The sequence below is a fragment of the Cyprinus carpio genome, chromosome A4 (assembly GCF_018340385.1).
Source record: "Cyprinus carpio isolate SPL01 chromosome A4, ASM1834038v1, whole genome shotgun sequence".
Classification (NCBI taxonomy): Eukaryota; Metazoa; Chordata; class Actinopteri; order Cypriniformes; family Cyprinidae; genus Cyprinus; species Cyprinus carpio.
In genome coordinates, this window is record NC_056575.1 from 13659343 (window position 1) to 13676396 (window position 17054).

General features: G+C 35.9%; 1 protein-coding gene across 32 annotated transcripts in view; it reads left to right on the plus strand.

Moving 5' to 3' along the window:
- The window catches only part of LOC109067996 (voltage-dependent L-type calcium channel subunit alpha-1C-like), a 119730-nt gene that overhangs the window by 71338 nt on the left and 31338 nt on the right, over positions 1–17054 (plus strand). For 27 of the 32 annotated variants that reach the window (XM_042741828.1, XM_042741815.1, XM_042741840.1 and 24 more), the window contains exons 4-9: positions 10748–10887; positions 11825–11964; positions 12894–13055; positions 13153–13355; positions 14566–14669; positions 15839–16011. In XM_042741828.1, the coding sequence (XP_042597762.1) occupies positions 10748–10887; positions 11825–11964; positions 12894–13055; positions 13153–13355; positions 14566–14669; positions 15839–16011 (922 nt within the window). Of the gene's footprint in view, positions 1–10747; positions 10888–11824; positions 11965–12893; positions 13056–13152; positions 13356–14565; positions 14670–14931; positions 15036–15838; positions 16012–17054 lie in introns of all 32 variants that reach the window. The other 5 variants (XM_042741834.1, XM_042741818.1, XM_042741953.1 and 2 more) reach the window with 1 other exon arrangement.

Sequence of the window (17054 nt, forward strand, 5' to 3'; positions counted from 1 at the left end):
ATTTGATTGGCTGATGATTCTGTCAATAATGCTCATTAGAAAAAATCAGATGTGACGTCTTTGAACAAAAGAGAAGCGCTATCTGTAGTGCTGGCCCTGTTTTTATACAGTCTATGTGCTGGCCACAGACCTTTTTTATGTAGGATATTCCAGTTCAATTAGCCTTAGAGTAAGGGAAGCACAACTTGGGAAATGAGAGCATCCAAGGAGCGTGTGAAAGCTATGGATTTATTTGAAATATTTTTAATGTTCTTTAACGTTATCCATAGTTTTTTGTGGCTCCTTTTTTTTTATTTTTTTTGAAGTATCGGTTCAGGCACCGTTTAGGCACCGGTACCGTTTTAAAAGTATCGATATGGCACCGGTATCGTAAAAAAAACAATCGATACCCAACACTAGTCTTTGCTGGTCAGAGCAGGTCAGACGTCTGGTTTTAGAGGGGTTTTGACCACTTCCTTAGCTGGTCAGGCTGGGAGACCAGCTGGAACAACCAGCTAAAACCAGCTTGACCAAGCTGGGAGACCAGCTTAAACCAGCTAAGTTTAGGCTGGTTTTAGCAGGGGGTTTTTTTCAGCAGGATAGAATAATTGTTATTAATAATCGTGATTATAATTTTAATCAAAATAATTGTGATTATCAGTTTAACCAAAGTCGTGCAGCCCTAGTTCAACCTCAACTAAACTAATCATAGGCCATTTTGTGGACATAACAAAAATGAAAATGATACTTAAATAATAATAATAATAATAATAATAATAATAATAATAATAATAATAATAATGAAAAACATTTTTCACAGAATTTATTTTTATAAGGCCAGCAGAGAAGGCCCTACGGACCCTGATGGCCCACCACTGTGCAGTTCAGAATCTGACCTTTCATTCAGTTTATGTCCTGTAGTTTATACTGAAGATTCTGTCCTATGGTTTGCAATCTGTCCTGTAGTGTGCAATCTCTAAGTTCTGAGTGTTTCCTGTAGGTTAGAATGTGTGATGTAGTAGAATCTTTCCTGCTGTTAAGGTCTCTGTCCTGTGGTTCACTGTCTGTCCTAAAATTTTGTGTCTATCATATAGTTTAGTGTCTTTTTTTGTATTTCAATGTCTAGCCTTAGTTCAGTGTCCTATATTAAGTTTTGCCCTGTAGTTCAGTCTATCTTGTATTGACCTCTGTTATGTCCTGTAGTGAAAGTGAAAGTGACGTGACGTGACATACAGCCAAATATGGTGACCCATACTCAGAATTCGTGCTCTGCTTTTAACCCATCCGAAGTGCACACACACACACACACCGTGAACACACACCTGGAGCAGTGGGCAGCCATTTATGCTGCAGCGCCCGGGGAGCAGTTGGGGGTTCGGTGCCTTGCTCAAGGGCACTTCAGTCATGGTACTGCCGGCCCGAGAATCGAACCCACAACCTTAGAATTAGGAGTGAAACTCTCTAACCACTAGCCCACAACTTCCCCTTTTTTTGTATTTCAGTGTCTAGCCTTAGTTCAGTGTCCTATATTAAATTTTGCCCTGTAGTTCAGTCTATCTTGTATTTACCTCTGTTCAGTCCTGTAGTTGAGTTCAGCAATAGAAGAGAGTTCAGTGAGCACAGTGTGTTTCCACTGACTCATTCAGTTCATCAGTGACTTCTGAGGTCATTGATGATTCAGTCTGAAGACTGAGAATTTAATGAAAACTGTGGTTTGTGATATCTATGCCTGCAAACAGATGTAGCTTGAAATCTATGCTGAAGGTGGCACGAGCACAAACTACGCCACACTACTTCAAACAGTTGTTGCTTGAGGGGAATGTCTGGAGTTATTTAGGTAAATGTAACTAGACATTGTCATTGAATCGTTTATGAATTTAACAGCCCTTCTGGACATTGTGTGGACATTCAACAAACCTCAGACATTCCCATATGATATCAATTCAGACTGTGATTTGAAATGCTGTTGTTGAGAAATGGCAAAATCTTTCTCTCTTTTTAACACTTTTCTCCTACTGTTTTCTTATAATCTCATATCTTGTCAGACTTACTGTTGTGTTGCCATGGCAACAATGGATGTAAATGAAAGCATGCGTTTAGAGATTGAAGAGAGAAATGACAAGGACAGTTAGATGAGATTTCTCTACAAAATTCAGCCTGAATTGAAAGAAAGAAGGACAGGTAGATGGAGGTGCAACAGTGTGTTTACAGGTTGTTTGCTGTTTGTTAAAGGTCTGAGCTAGGCAGCAAGAACAGACATCTGAAATATTTGGCTGGAGTCCTTCACTGGGATGTCACACCGGTCTCATCAACATTATTTACATTCCACTGAGAAAAAAACAGACTAGCTCTTCCCCTCTCTTTCTTTGTAAGCTTTTGTGCTTCACTGTGATCATTCCTGCCAGCCAAATGCACAAAAGGGCAGATGTCTCTGTTTATGCTTTTGTGTATCACTTTCACCTGTCTAACTATTGTGCAAAGGTTATAGTATAATATAATACAGCTATTGTATATAATTTGGGTATTTTGTGCAGCACTTTATGTGCCATCATGTAATTGATAGAACAGTGAATTGCACCAAACCTTTCTTAATCATATCAGGGTAACATTTCACCCAAAAATCAAAGAGAAAAAAATTAAGAAATTATATTTTGCTCAAAGAAACCTTAATGAGTTTTTATAAAAAATACTCATTGTGGGGGAAAACTTATTTAATATATATATATATATATATATATATATATATATATATATATATATATATATATATATATATATATATATATATATATATATAAATATGTAAAGTTTTTTTATAAATTTTTTTATATATATAGTGTTAATATGTATATATATATATATATATATATATATATATATATATATATATATATATATATAAATATATATATATTTACTAAAATGTATATATATATAAACTTTTAGTATATATATAGTATATATATGTATATATAAAATGTATGTGTTTATAAAACTTTAAAAAAAAAAAATATTTTTGCTGTATTACAGTAATGAAAACATAATGGGAAGAAATCTTTAATTGCAATCTTAATTGTCATGAAAATACTAATGCAAAAAATAATTTGTGATGTTGTAGAGAAATTGTAATATTGCTAGAAAATACTTAAGTAACAGTTTAAATTACAGACTAAAAAAGTACAAATGACCCTTTCTTGAAATATAATACTATTTATGCAGCACAGGTGTCCTTTTGAAGGTTGTGTGCGTGTGAACTTGGCTCATTGATCGATGGGACTTCCAGAGATACAAAACGGAAACACAGCCGACAGACAGCTCAATGATACCCGGCCGGCAGACACCTGACAGCCCAAAGCTTTATATCCAGTAGTAGATATACTGCTGGAATCAATGATTCTGTACGTGTGCGCGTGTGTGTGATTTATGAGTGCAAACATGCACAAACATCTGTGTGTGTGCTCATGGGTATATGTCTGTATGTGTGTGAGTATCTGATCTCTATGAGTCTGTAGGCATGTAATACGGCTGGTGGCTTTCAGTCCCAACAGTTTACAGCTTCCTTTAAACCCCCCTTACTTCTCTCTCTGTGAGTCACTGGAACGGCAGAGTGAGTCATATTGCTTTAATCATGCCGTAGAGAAGCTGTCCGACAGATGGATAGAGGGAAAAAGACTGAAGGAAAAGGAAAGAAAGAGAGACGCCCCGTGTAACTTATCCATTTATCTCCCCAAATTTATATATGTTGCAAGTTCTTTACTATTTCATAAGCCATAAAATCTTTTTTTCTATTACTAAGTCACACGTAACTGTACAGAGGTGACAAGCATGCGCCACTTTAATCTTGGGATCATAGCATCTTTCTTTAGCTCAAGGTTTTTTTTTTTTTTACTTGACCCAGCAGCAAAACAGTATGTTACACTCCACCTACACAACCTCTACTGTCAATTAAAAGACTAACAAGATTTTCCTCCTTTGAGAAAAACAGCAATGCCTCGTCCATCCTTGATGCTGTTTTCATACCCGGTCTCCTCTCCTGCTGGCAGCAATATCCTCGACTGTTACGCCGTGTTCAGCAGCGACGATACCCTGTCTTCCGTAACGGACACTGCAATCACCTTAACTTACAAGAAACCACAGCAATAGAGCCCTTTATTTATTTTTGATAACCTATGTTAGAGGAACTTGCAAGAATCACTATTAAGGTGCAGTCACATTTACCATTGTTTAGCAAATTTTCATGGGCGAAATCCAGTAGTTTCATTAGGAATCCAAGCAATCTGGAATTACTTGTAAGTGTGAAAGATTCCGATTTCGCAGTGGGTGAATTAAGCACAAGGCAAGCACAACTTATATTGTCCTACGAACATATAAAAATCTATTTTAAATGTTTAAAATTGTGGAAGTAATAAAGTAAATATATAACAACGCTTTACCAAAAAGCTCCTTCTGTTGAAGATGAACTGACATAAAAGGAAATCATTTTCAATTTCATGTTCAAATTGTACATCATGTTTGCTCATGAAAAATGGTTTAGTGTGAAGCTTAAAAGATGTGTGTGTGTGTGCTTCTGATTCTACCTGAGAAGGTGAGACGGCCACCCAGCATACAGACGTACACACACTCGTGCTTAAGAACTCAAAGCCACAGATAATTCTGTTCCTGTGGGACAGAATATTTTTGGTACCTGCTGAGACAGATAGAGAGAGACAAAGAGAGAGAGAAAAGGGAGGGTATACAGATAAGTATGTGGTTAATTTTAGAAAGTGCTGTGAAAAATGCAGCAGAACAGAGCGATCCTCCTCTTTTCACAGTCGCTCTCCGCCGATTGGTTAAACTTTGCGCAGTGATCCCTTTTGGCCAATGAGACGGATAGTCATGTGGGAATATGAGAGTAATAGACCCATCAGGGCCCTTCCTTAAATATACACACACTCAGAGAAAATATGATCCCCGCACCATGTCGATTATTATTATTATATTAGTGTAGGAGAGTGGGTGGAATTTGGCAGTCACTTTCAGATAGTGTTTGAGCACTGCACCATAAATAATTCCCCTCAAACACACACACGCACACACACACATATACACATGCTCTGGGCTGCTAGTGTTGGTGCAGTGCGATGATGAATAGACCCAGTGATGTTATTTCTGGAGAAATTACGACACTGCCAGAACTCCCTTCATATCTGGTTTTAGCGCAGGTTTCGTTATGTTATTTCATCTAGGTTTTTTGGGTTCAGTCTAGGAACATGGGAACATTTGAAAAGTGGGGGAAGTACATTATAAAAAGGTAGCTTGGGTCATGAAGTTTGGCCAGTAGTCTTACATAGAAAAAACCCTTGTAAAGAGCTACAACTTCTGCTTACTGTTTGCACATTGTCGTCACAAACATTTGACTTAAACTGAGTTTTCAAATGGTTGTTTCCAGTGCAGCCAAGACAAATTAAAATAATAAGAATTAAAAATAATTATTATTAATCAAAGAAAAAAATTTATATAAAAATTATGCTATTTTTTAAAAAAAACTATATATATATAATATTTTTAAACATTGTTTTATTTAATAATAAAAAACAATAGTTTTAATTATTTAGGAAGTGCAGGTTATGGGAATAACATTACATTAACTATAATACAAATACCAAATATCATTGTTTAAACAGTCAAAATATAGTGCATAAAATGATTAGGTATTTAAAAAATAATAAAAATTGAAAAGTCATAATTATATAAGTTCTAATAAAAAAATTTACCATAATTGTAATAATTCTCAATCATATACAATAAAATAGTAGTACTATAATTCATGAAATATAATTATTTAAAAATAATATGATTAAGTGTTTAATATAAAATTATAAAATAGTTTAATTATTTAAAAAGTGTGGTACATATCACATTAGTGAAAAGGGGGCTATTCACCAATCTTATTACTACAACAACAGCACCATAACGACTTTGACTCAAAAAAAAAAAAATAAGATGCAACAGATTTGTGTGACCATAAAGGCTGAAAACATGTTTGTTGACTACAGGTGTTTTAAGCATGCATGTGGGCTGTGTAGTGTCCTGTCGCAGCGAAGCATGCGGCGTTGGATAACGTTCGAGAGCAGGTTTCCTCAGAGTAAAATGATCCGAGCTCCACACGTGCAAACGCTTCCACGCATAAGCAGGATTCACAGCAGGCCGCTGCGTGCTGTCGCAGCCATGCTGCTGCTCACCAGCTGTCTCCATGGAGACCAAGATGGGCTCTGGTTGTCATGGAAACTGACAGCAGCATGCTGTGGGTTTTGCAACGTGTACGGCTCCCGAGAACAGTGTTTAACTCTGTACGTACAGTCAATATTTAAACTGAGTCAGGACTTCAACTTAAATCTCTAATTCATTATGTAGTTTCTCGCAGGTTCTTCAGCCACATGGGAATATTAAGCCCAAAACCAATGAAGAGCATGTCACAGTTGTAACCAAATGAACACACAAGCATTTACACAAACGCAGCAGGAGTGTAATAGAAATAAAGCGTGTTGCAGGAGCTGCGGCTTGGCAGTAAATGCATGTGCTTTGAAAAGCTGAGCATAGGCGCCCAAGTTTGAATTTTGCTTGCATTGACAGTTTCATTCACTTGTTCTCACAATTTCCTGAACACTTTTTTTTCTCATCTTGTCCTAGCAAAAAATACACAAAAAACTGTTTCTATAATCCACCATGTACCTAACTAGGGAACAGTGTGTTGCCTTGTGACATCATTTGTCCGTCAGAAATGACTTGTAAGTGGGGGTGTCTTACATGGCATCTGCTGACCGCAAATCCTGTTACCTTGGTTACAGACAGACTGGTCATAAAGGTAAGGTCACAGAGATCGGGAGGTTCTGTCCCCTGAGCAGCTCGCTGTAATTTGATTGGCTCGTGGCCCTGTTTGTGCACCCATCACAGAAAATTGAATTATCGTGACTGTCATCCAGAGAGCCACACAGCTCACCTCTCCTGTCTCCATCCTTCCATCTCTCCACTCGTCCTCTCATTTACTCCTCATTTTTGCGTCTCTGCTTCTTTCTTTCTCCTCCATTCTTTATATCATGTCGTCTCTCCTCTGTTTTTTTATTCAGAATGATTGTTTTTTACTTTGGAGAGTGGAAAAAGTAAGGAGTGGGTTGAAATCTTGTTAAACAACATTATTGCTGTCCCTGAATTTAAAAGTTAAAGGAATACCCAGAAATTAATTATATATATGCATTATACTCACCTGTATGCTGTTTTATTCAGTGGTACACAAAAGAGATGAACAGAGAAAAGAATCTCTATACAGTTTTTCCCCCCATACAACATTTCATAGTGCCCACGGCTTACAAGCACCAAAAAGGACAAAAAACAAACAAACAAAAAACATAATAGAAATACCATAAATTACATTTTCCATTTCACATATTAAAACTGGTGTATCCTGTTTGATTACAACACACAGAAACTAATGGCATTTGACAACAATGATGTTCAAGTTGATGCCACTCATCAACGTACTGTTTTTTGGCTATGAATATGAATGCAAATCTATGGATAAAGAGACAGGATGATTGAAAAAATATAAGAAAAATCATATTACAGTTATTTTGTGTTTGCTCTCAAAACTTTGCTTTCCACTGAGAACACAGTGTCTTGGTTTCAAAAGCAAAACGACAAATATAAAGTACATATTGACAATTTTTTTTTTTTTTTACTTTCCTTTAAATTAGTTAGAAGTTGTATATATTTGGTTGAACATTATGTTATGTGTGTGTCCGAGACGGGACTGAGAGAGTCAGCGGGTTTTGGATCAGAGGCAGAACCTGAGAACCTGAGAGATGCACTGCACCAGATGCCTCTGAGTGTGTGTGTGTGTGTGTGTGTGTGTGTGTGTGTGTGTGTGTGTGTGTCTATGTGCCAGCTGGTTCAAAGGAAAACTAACACGTCTCGCCTTCTAAGAGCCTTAATAACACATTCTCACTCACACAGATATCTTGCGCTACTCCAGGCTTAGATTGACCTTTTTAAATGTGCTATTGCTGCAATTATAGGCATGAGTGAGTAGCCCTGTAAATCGCTCTCTCTCTCACTCACACTATCTCTGTGTCTCTCGCTCTCTCTTCATCTTTCAGAGAGCAACCAGTCAGTCTTGCTGAAGGATATGCAGCGTAAACTCATAATTATGATGTTTAAGTAACATAAAGCACACCATCACATGAACTCAAACATACACAACTCTTCCTTGTTCTTCCAGATATAATGTACAAGGAGAGATTAGATATGGGAATATTATGATATGATATGTGCAACATTGTTCCCAGATGACCTGATTCAGATGTGTTTAGCATATATAAAGCAGCTGGTGCTAAGAAAAGAATTGGAGGAAATATTGGACCCCTGCAGTAAGTGATACTTTATTTTAAAATTATTTATTAGTATTTAATTAAATTTTCCCCCCTGAGGTCCACATAATGCTAATAAATTTTAGCTCTAAAAATCACCCATGCTTTTATCTTTCTACCCTCTCTCTGACACTTAGAATTTAACTGGCTGGTTCTTGCTGATGTGTCTATAAAACTGTAAAGTTCATTTGGCATGTGAAATAAGCAAGCGTTTTCCTCACGGATTTTGGAAAGATTAGAGTTGTTTTCTGTAGCTTAGCTTAAACAAACAGTCTCTTTGGACTGAGACAGTTTTGATTTCTGAACATTACAGTTTGTTGTAATTGTACATCAGACCTTTTATTCTAAAAGATAAAGGAAAAATTTCTTTCTCATGAGTGGACTACAATAACTAAAGCAAGAGTCAAGCCTTATTCCATATCATTTTCTTTTCATAACCAGTTTGCCCTCATTACTGATGTGCAGGAAAAAAGAGGGTTCTGGCAGGTTTTGTTGCTTGAATGGATCTGGGCTGGCGACCCAAAGCTCATGGGGTACAAATCGATGTTGGGATGATCCATGAACTATTAAGAACAGGTTGACGATCAAGTTGATATTTTGTAAAGGTGACTGTTGACAGACAGAGCCATGGGAATATTTCTGTCTCTCTCAGTGAGCATAGCTGGAGCCCTTATTTTGTTCTGTTAACCCAAATGGCTCTCAGAGGACTGCACAGTCTCAGAGCAGCTCCCACGACCTCTCACCTCCTACGTCCACACACACAGCAAATCAGGAGACAAAGCGGGGAAGCCAAGCAGGACTGGCAGTATGTGTTCTATTAGACTGCAAATGTTGTTGGATAATTGTTTTGCGCAAGTTTTTTGACTTCTTTTTATTTTTATTCTATGACATATTCTATTTTAATGGTCTTTTCTAAAGCCTTTACACATTGCCCAGTCACACAGAGGGAGTATGTGGACAGGACATCAAAAATTAACCCATAATTAAATCTAATAAAACAGATTCATCTGTCTGTTTAAATGTATTTGATAGATGTTCTGTGTGTATGCGTGAGTATGTGTGTGTGTGTATGAGAGAGAGTGTAGTGGATTGCTGTGGTGTTGATTGTGCTGATGACCGAGGGCTCTTGTCAGTAATTGAGCTTAATTAATTTAAGAGCCTCGTATTGATTCCAGATCTCAGAGTTTGGTCTACAGTAAAGTAGGTGATAGCATCATTTAACCCTGTTTTTAAAGCAGTTGGATTTATAATGTGATTCCACATGAACTAAACACCGTTCTGCTCCTGTTTAATGAGTAATTCAATGAGTAATCTGTCTTTTTTTTTTACTCACCCTCATGTTGTTTCAGATCCTTAAGCTGCTGTGTTTCTGCTGAACACAAAAATAATTTGAAATCATCCATATATAATATATTATATATACATTAATTTTTTTATGCTACAATTAATTATATATGGTTTAAGTCTACTATATTACAGTTTATGTAAATTGTGAAATTTGCAGATAGTAACACATTTATTGGACCACACAACTAGCTGCATTTATTTTCTCATTTGAATTATGCAGTTTTTATCTGGAGTGCAAAAAAAAATAAGGCTTATCCCAGTGTTCATTTCAATACCTTTTCACAAAGGAACTTGACAGCAGAATATATATATAAAAAATATTTTATTCATCAAAAAAAACAACCATCAGCTACAATGACTTTTTCATGAAATACAACCCTAAGCTACAATGACATTGTGGTCATTTCTCAAGCTAATGTTCTCCTTTCTGTGTAAATCAACTATTTTGACTTTTATCTTACAGTACATCTCCAGGACCTGTTGAAAATCCTATTTTTATTTATAGCTACTTTGTCTATTTAGTGATTAAATCTGCCACAAGAATATCATATATTTGAACTGTTGTCATCTGAGGATTATTTCAGCAAATATTGATATGCAGTCCATTTGATTAATCGTGTAATTATTTCATTGTGTTTTTAAATCAATTGACAGCTAGTTGAAACAAATCAGTTCTGAGTCGGGATTCCCAAATGTCAGTTTTGATCCTTACAGGAAAATTGGGAAACAGTCAGCAAAGACTTTGAAATTCATCTGGCATTTACAGACGCAGCATTTCTGCTCTATAATCCTCTCGAACACAGTGTCTCTGGTGCACCGACACTCTGTGTGTGTGTTTGTGTGTGTGATATCTGTTCTTTTCTGATAGGCTTGATCTGTAATAAAATGTCATCCAGACAAATGGCTCAGTACATTTTCTGACGTTGATTCAGAGCTTCTAGCGGCTTTATGCTTAAAGATATTAGAGCTGATGCAATTAGAGAACTAATATCCTCTTTGTCTCCCTTTCGTCTGTCTAGGAACGGGTGGAGTATCTCTTTCTGATCATTTTTACGGTGGAAGCATTTCTCAAAGTTATTGCATACGGGTTGCTGTGTCACCCTAATGCATACCTGCGGAATGGCTGGAACTTGTTGGATTTCATCATCGTGGTGGTAGGGTGAGTACCAGCTCCCGGTGTCATGCATGCATGAGTCAGTGATCTGATCTCTGGTGTACAGTTTGAGTTATCGTAGAAATCTGACACACTTTAATAGAGAAGAATGCTTTTTGTAGGGTGTCAGTGGGCAGCTTTGTTGTGTTTGCACAGAAGCTGAAATTGTGTTATGAAATGTAATGTTTTAAATATGAAATTATAAACTTATGTTCAAGGAGCATAAGCATGTTTATGGAACAGAATGATTTATTATTATCTAAATATTAAATACTTTAATTTATAAATAGGCTAAAAATATATAATTTTTTAAATACTTTAATTGCTAAATAGGCTAAAAATATATAAGTATTTGTTTATATCTTTTTTTATTTTATTTTATTGTATTTATGTTTTATCTTAATATTAGCTTTCTTATTTTAAAATACATAATGACATCATTTATATGAACATACAGTACTTTTCCAGTAAAATAGTTAGTTCACTCACACTACTGGTCTGAATGTCATTTCTGACAACTGTCTACTGTCTACAGACTTTCTTTATTTATTAAAAAAATAATATAAAGTAGATTTATGGGTAAAAATTAGCTTAAGAGGCTTTTCATTTTATTTTGGTTATCTTATTTTCAAATATAATATTAAATGTGCATGGTATTGATAGAACTTAGATAGTGTTTCAAAGTAGTGTTCACTTTCAAAAGAAATGAATAGTAAATTAAAAAAAATAAAAAATAACAGTATGTATAAAAGACTCTAGTCATATCATGGAAAAAGCCCCCCCCCCCCATGATTTTCATTTGTTGCCAACTTTGTAAAGTCAGGACTGCTGTCTTTTTCTCACTTAACAAATTACTTAGTAAAAAAAAAAATTATTTAATAACTAACTAAATAATGTAAATTAATAATGAATCGATAGCTTCCACTTTCTCTCTCTCTTTCAGGCTGTTCAGTGCAATATTAGAGCAGGCCACTAAAGGGGATGGTGGGACTTCAATGGGAGGCAAGGCTGCAGGGTTTGATGTAAAAGCCCTGCGAGCCTTTAGAGTGTTGAGACCTCTGAGACTCGTATCTGGAGTACCTAGTGAGTACACACACACACACACACACACACACACACTCTCTCTCTCTCTCTCATCTGATGACTCTTGAGTAAGTTGTCCATGAGTCAGGGCTCATTTAAATAAATTTTAATTTCCTTCCTGAAATGATTTGAGATTCAGTAATCACAACTCAGAAATCAAAACTCTATTAAGTCATTCTTATAAGCATGTGTAGGCACAGCTTTTTATTATTGTGTTGGCAAATCCTTTTTTTTTTTTTTTCTGATTGCCAGTTTTGTCCAGAATGCAAACGTTCATTAGTTCTTATTATATGTCTCTCTGAAATGTATGTGATTGTGTATCTGATTAAGCAGTCATTTTATTCTGCAGTCAAATATTTTTTCAGCACCTAAGTATAATGACTTTTAAACTGTATACTGTAATTGACCATTTGTTTAAGCTGTTCTGGCTTCACAGTGGGTTCATGATTAGCTGATGACTGCACATTATCGTTTTATTATTGATAATATTCTGAGTATAAACTAGGGATGCACGATAAATATCGGCACAATATTTAATGCGCATCTCGTCAGTAAAGCCAGTTCTGTAATCAGCGATTAAATCTCTACACCTGTGTGCTTTCACGTGGAGCAGCATTTACTACACAGAGCCATTGTTCACTGACAAGCTGCTTAAAATATGTTTGTGGTTTTGCGCAGCTTGTCAGTGAACAATGGCTCTGTGTAGTAAATGCTGCTCCACGTGAAAGCATGCCATGTAGAGATTTATCACTGATTACAGAACTGGCTTTACTGATGAGATGCACATTAAATCGTGCCAATATTTATCATGCATCCCTAGTATAAACAGTTACTTTTCAGAAAATAAATGCTTTACTCATAAAACAAAGAAAACCATCCATGAGAATTATCTACAGTAATTTTTGGATTCCTTTCTTGTGTGGTTGCAGGTTTACAGGTGGTGCTGAACTCCATCATTAAAGCCATGGTTCCCCTCCTGCACATCGCTCTGCTCGTTCTGTTCGTCATCATCATTTATGCCATCATCGGCCTAGAGCTCTTCATGGGCAAGATGCACAGAACTTGTTTTTTCTTCAAAGATGGACTCAAAGGTCTGGGCTTTATCTGTAGTATTTGTTCCTTCTCGGTTTTAGTCATTGGCCCCTGGTATTTACCCAGATCAGCTGACAAAATCCCATTTTCTTTCAGGTCCTATATCTGAAGAGAAGCCGGCCCCCTGCGCCCCAAGCTCCACCCATGGACGACACTGCTCCATGGCCAACATAACACAGTGCATGATGGGATGGGCAGGCCCAAATGATGGAATCACGAACTTTGATAACTTTGCATTTGCCATGCTAACTGTGTTTCAATGCATCACGATGGAGGGCTGGACTGACGTCCTGTACTGGGTGAGTCTGCTCCAATAACAGCATACCACACCTAATGACTGTATGAGCACACATGGTCTCTTTAATGAGAAAAGACACATGAATGGGGTTAAGAATATCTCCCATTGTCTTTAGTTAAAAATCCTAAAGGAACCCTACTGGAATTTCTTTACTAATTTGGAACAAATCCTAAATAGAATCGTAATGTAACTATAATGGGAATTTTCCTATAGTATTTTACAGAAAATCTTATGGAACATAAATAAAAAATGCCCCTGCATAACATATAAAGTGTTTCAAATATATTTTGGGGGGATTTTATAAGCTTCCAATGTGATTGCCATTATTGTGGATAGAGATTATATTATTTATTAATTTATTTTATATATATATATATATATATATATATATATATATATATATATATATATATATATATATATATATATATATATATATATATAGTAGTAGGTAAGTGGTGTGTATGTTACAGCTCAACAAGAAGGATGACTTAATAGCTTGGGCCAGTGTTACGTTGCCTCTGTAAAATTTAAATTTTTTGATTTTGTACATCCATTTTTTTTACCTTGCGGATATCTCTGATATATTTAACATACAATATTCTGCTGATTCTTCACCAAGACAATGTTTTGAATTTGCAGAAATGACTTGTAATACAACAGGAAAAATGTGCTGAAAACTACAAACCAATCAGCAATATTTTGCATCACATGACATTATTTTCTAGCAAAAGGCTGTTTATGAATTTATGAAGTTGCATTATGCTATAAAACTTATAAGCAGACATCAAACATTGCTGAAAACAAACATCAAACCTTCTAAATTGGTGGGGCCACCATGGCAAGTAACAACAACAAACAAAAAAACTACTGGCCAGACTCGGTATCAGAAAAAGTCCTGTTGAGCCCTGTGAGTGTGATTATATCACTGCTGCTCTCTAAAGCCCATCTTTACTGTATCTCAGTCTTCTGCACTCTTCCAGATACTTAAAGTGATTGACGGTTTTCCTGATGACATCTTTTGATGCAGTCAAACAGACTCGGCTAAACGTCTCTCTCTCTTTATCTCTCTCTGTCTTTCTCGCTCTATGCTTCATGTTCTGGGTTTCTGAGGGACAAGCATGTGCTGTTCACTGCACTCGTTTCCGCTGACTGTCTTCCTCTCTTCTCCGATCTTCTTTCTTTTTCTAACTGTCCCCTCCTCGTCTCAGATGCAGGATGCCATGGGTTATGAGCTTCCGTGGGTCTATTTTGTCAGTCTGGTCATCTTTGGATCCTTTTTCGTTCTAAATCTGGTTCTGGGTGTGTTGAGCGGGTAAGCATTGTGTGCTGAATGTGTGTGTGTGTGTGTGTGAGAGAGAGAGTGTGGACAGTAGAACAAGCTCTGACTGAACTCTGCTCAAACACTTTTTTTTCTTTCTCGAAGCACTGGGATTGAGCGAGCCAGAGAGGGGTTGTGTAGCACTGCCCATGTCCAGCAGACACATACTAATTATTCATTCATCCCTCTTCAACTCTACCCCTCCATCCATCCATCCCTCTCTTCCCCCATACTCCATCCTTTCCTCCATTCCCAGGTGAATGATGCTGTAGGGAATTCCTGGCCATGGCTTTATTTTGTCACTTTAATCATCATTGGCTCCTTTTTTGTTCTTAATTTGGTTCTTGGGGTTTTAAGCGGGTAAGGGACACTCATTCATTCTCTCTCCATCTTCTTTATTTCTAACAAAATTTTAATCCTTTGGAGGGTGTGTGTGAGAGAGAGCTGTGTTATCTTCCTTTGTCTTTTTTGTGTTTAAAACAAGTCTGTACAAGCAAAGGTCAAAAGATGTTTTGTTTGCCTTTTTCTTTTTCTGTTTTTAAAATGAGTTTATGAATGTGTTTTGTCCTGTTTATTACAAAATACACCACTGTACAAAAGTTTGGGGACAGGAAATTACATTTTTTTTTATAATAATAATAATACTTTTATTAAGCAAGGACACATTAAGTTTATGAAAAGTAAAGGCATTTATAATGTAACAAAAGACTTTTAATTCAAATAAATCCTGTTCTTTTAAACTTTATATTCATCAAATAACCATCAAAACTGTTTTCAACATTGATAATAATAAGAAATGACTTGAATAATGACTGCTGAAACTTCATCACAGCAATCATTTTTTATATACGCGTTTTTATATTTTATAGAATATTTTAAAATATATTAAAATTGATGACAAAAAATGCTATAATATTTCACAATATTTCTGTTTTTCAAATTCAGTAAATGCAGGCTTGGTGAGCAGCATAAGAAACTTTTTTTCAAACATTAAAGAACCCCAAACTTTGAACAGTAGTGTAGTGTATGTGCCCTTACAGAAGTGTTTCTAATATTTATTTGATCTTTTAATATTTTCTAATTATTAAACTTTTTTTCTGATTCAATTTGTTTATTTTATGGGATGGATATTTAGAGGAAGTCTCTCTCTTTCCATTTCTCAGAGAGTTCTCTAAAGAGCGAGAAAAGGCCAAAGCACGCGGTGATTTCCAGAAGCTCCGTGAGAAGCAGCAGCTGGAGGAGGATCTAAAGGGCTACCTGGACTGGATCACGCAGGCGGAGGATATCGACCCTGAGAACGATGACGACGGACTGGACGACGACAAGCCTAGAAATCGTGAGTATGAAGATCTGCTCTGAGTTTGTTAGCATCTGAGACGTTTTGCAAGAGCTTTGTCCATGCAAATTTAATATGTTGATTTTAAATGCAGATGAGGACATTGAAATGTTACTTTTTAGGTGTTACAGTGTTAAATGCAGACTTTTCTATTATTTTAATTTATACTGAAAATACGTAAAATTATCTGCATTAAACATTGTTTCTTTTTTTTTTTATCTCTGGCCCTTCAAGCATGATCAAGGCCTGACATCCTATAGGCAGCTAGTCAACTTTGGCAATTTTGAGTAATATTCACTGAAAACACAAATTTGTCTATTAGCTAGTTTTACATGTCCAGATATGATGTTTATAGTCATTGCTGAAACGGTTTTCTATTTGATTAAAATAAACAGCAGCTCACCCAAAATATTGAGTGTGAAATTGGCTGCCAACATGCCTGCATGTTTTGTCAGATTTCTAGAGCACAAAAACTTTGGAGAAAGTTAATCTTGCTTGCTGTGACAGATATAAATGATTTGGTCAGATTACTGTATACACAATATTTAGATATAATATGGATTGTTCAAGTTGCAGATGAGAGAAACTCACCACAAACTAAAACTTGAATGAATAGATGAATGTGTTTGTATTTGGGCAGGTTTTGCTATCCATATTAGAAATTACATTTTTGAAAATAAGCAATCAGAAGCAGAACGAATGTCCTTGTGGGGGACTTTTGTCTCCATAAGGACAAAAGGTTCAGAAAATGTCTAGACAGTAATCTACACTAGATAAAAAGATGTCTAAAAAAAAGTTGCCTACACTAGACTTGAAAAAGATGCTAGTTTTAGGCTTTGTTTTATTAACAATAATAGATGTGAATGGAAAGTCCCTGCAGGGATATATATATGTATGTGTGTGTATATATATATATATATATATATATATATATATATATATATATATATATATATATATATAGATGGGAAAACACTTTCACACACGTACAGTGTATTTGGACTTATTTTTGACTCTGGTATTTCAGAGCCTCAGAGTGTGTA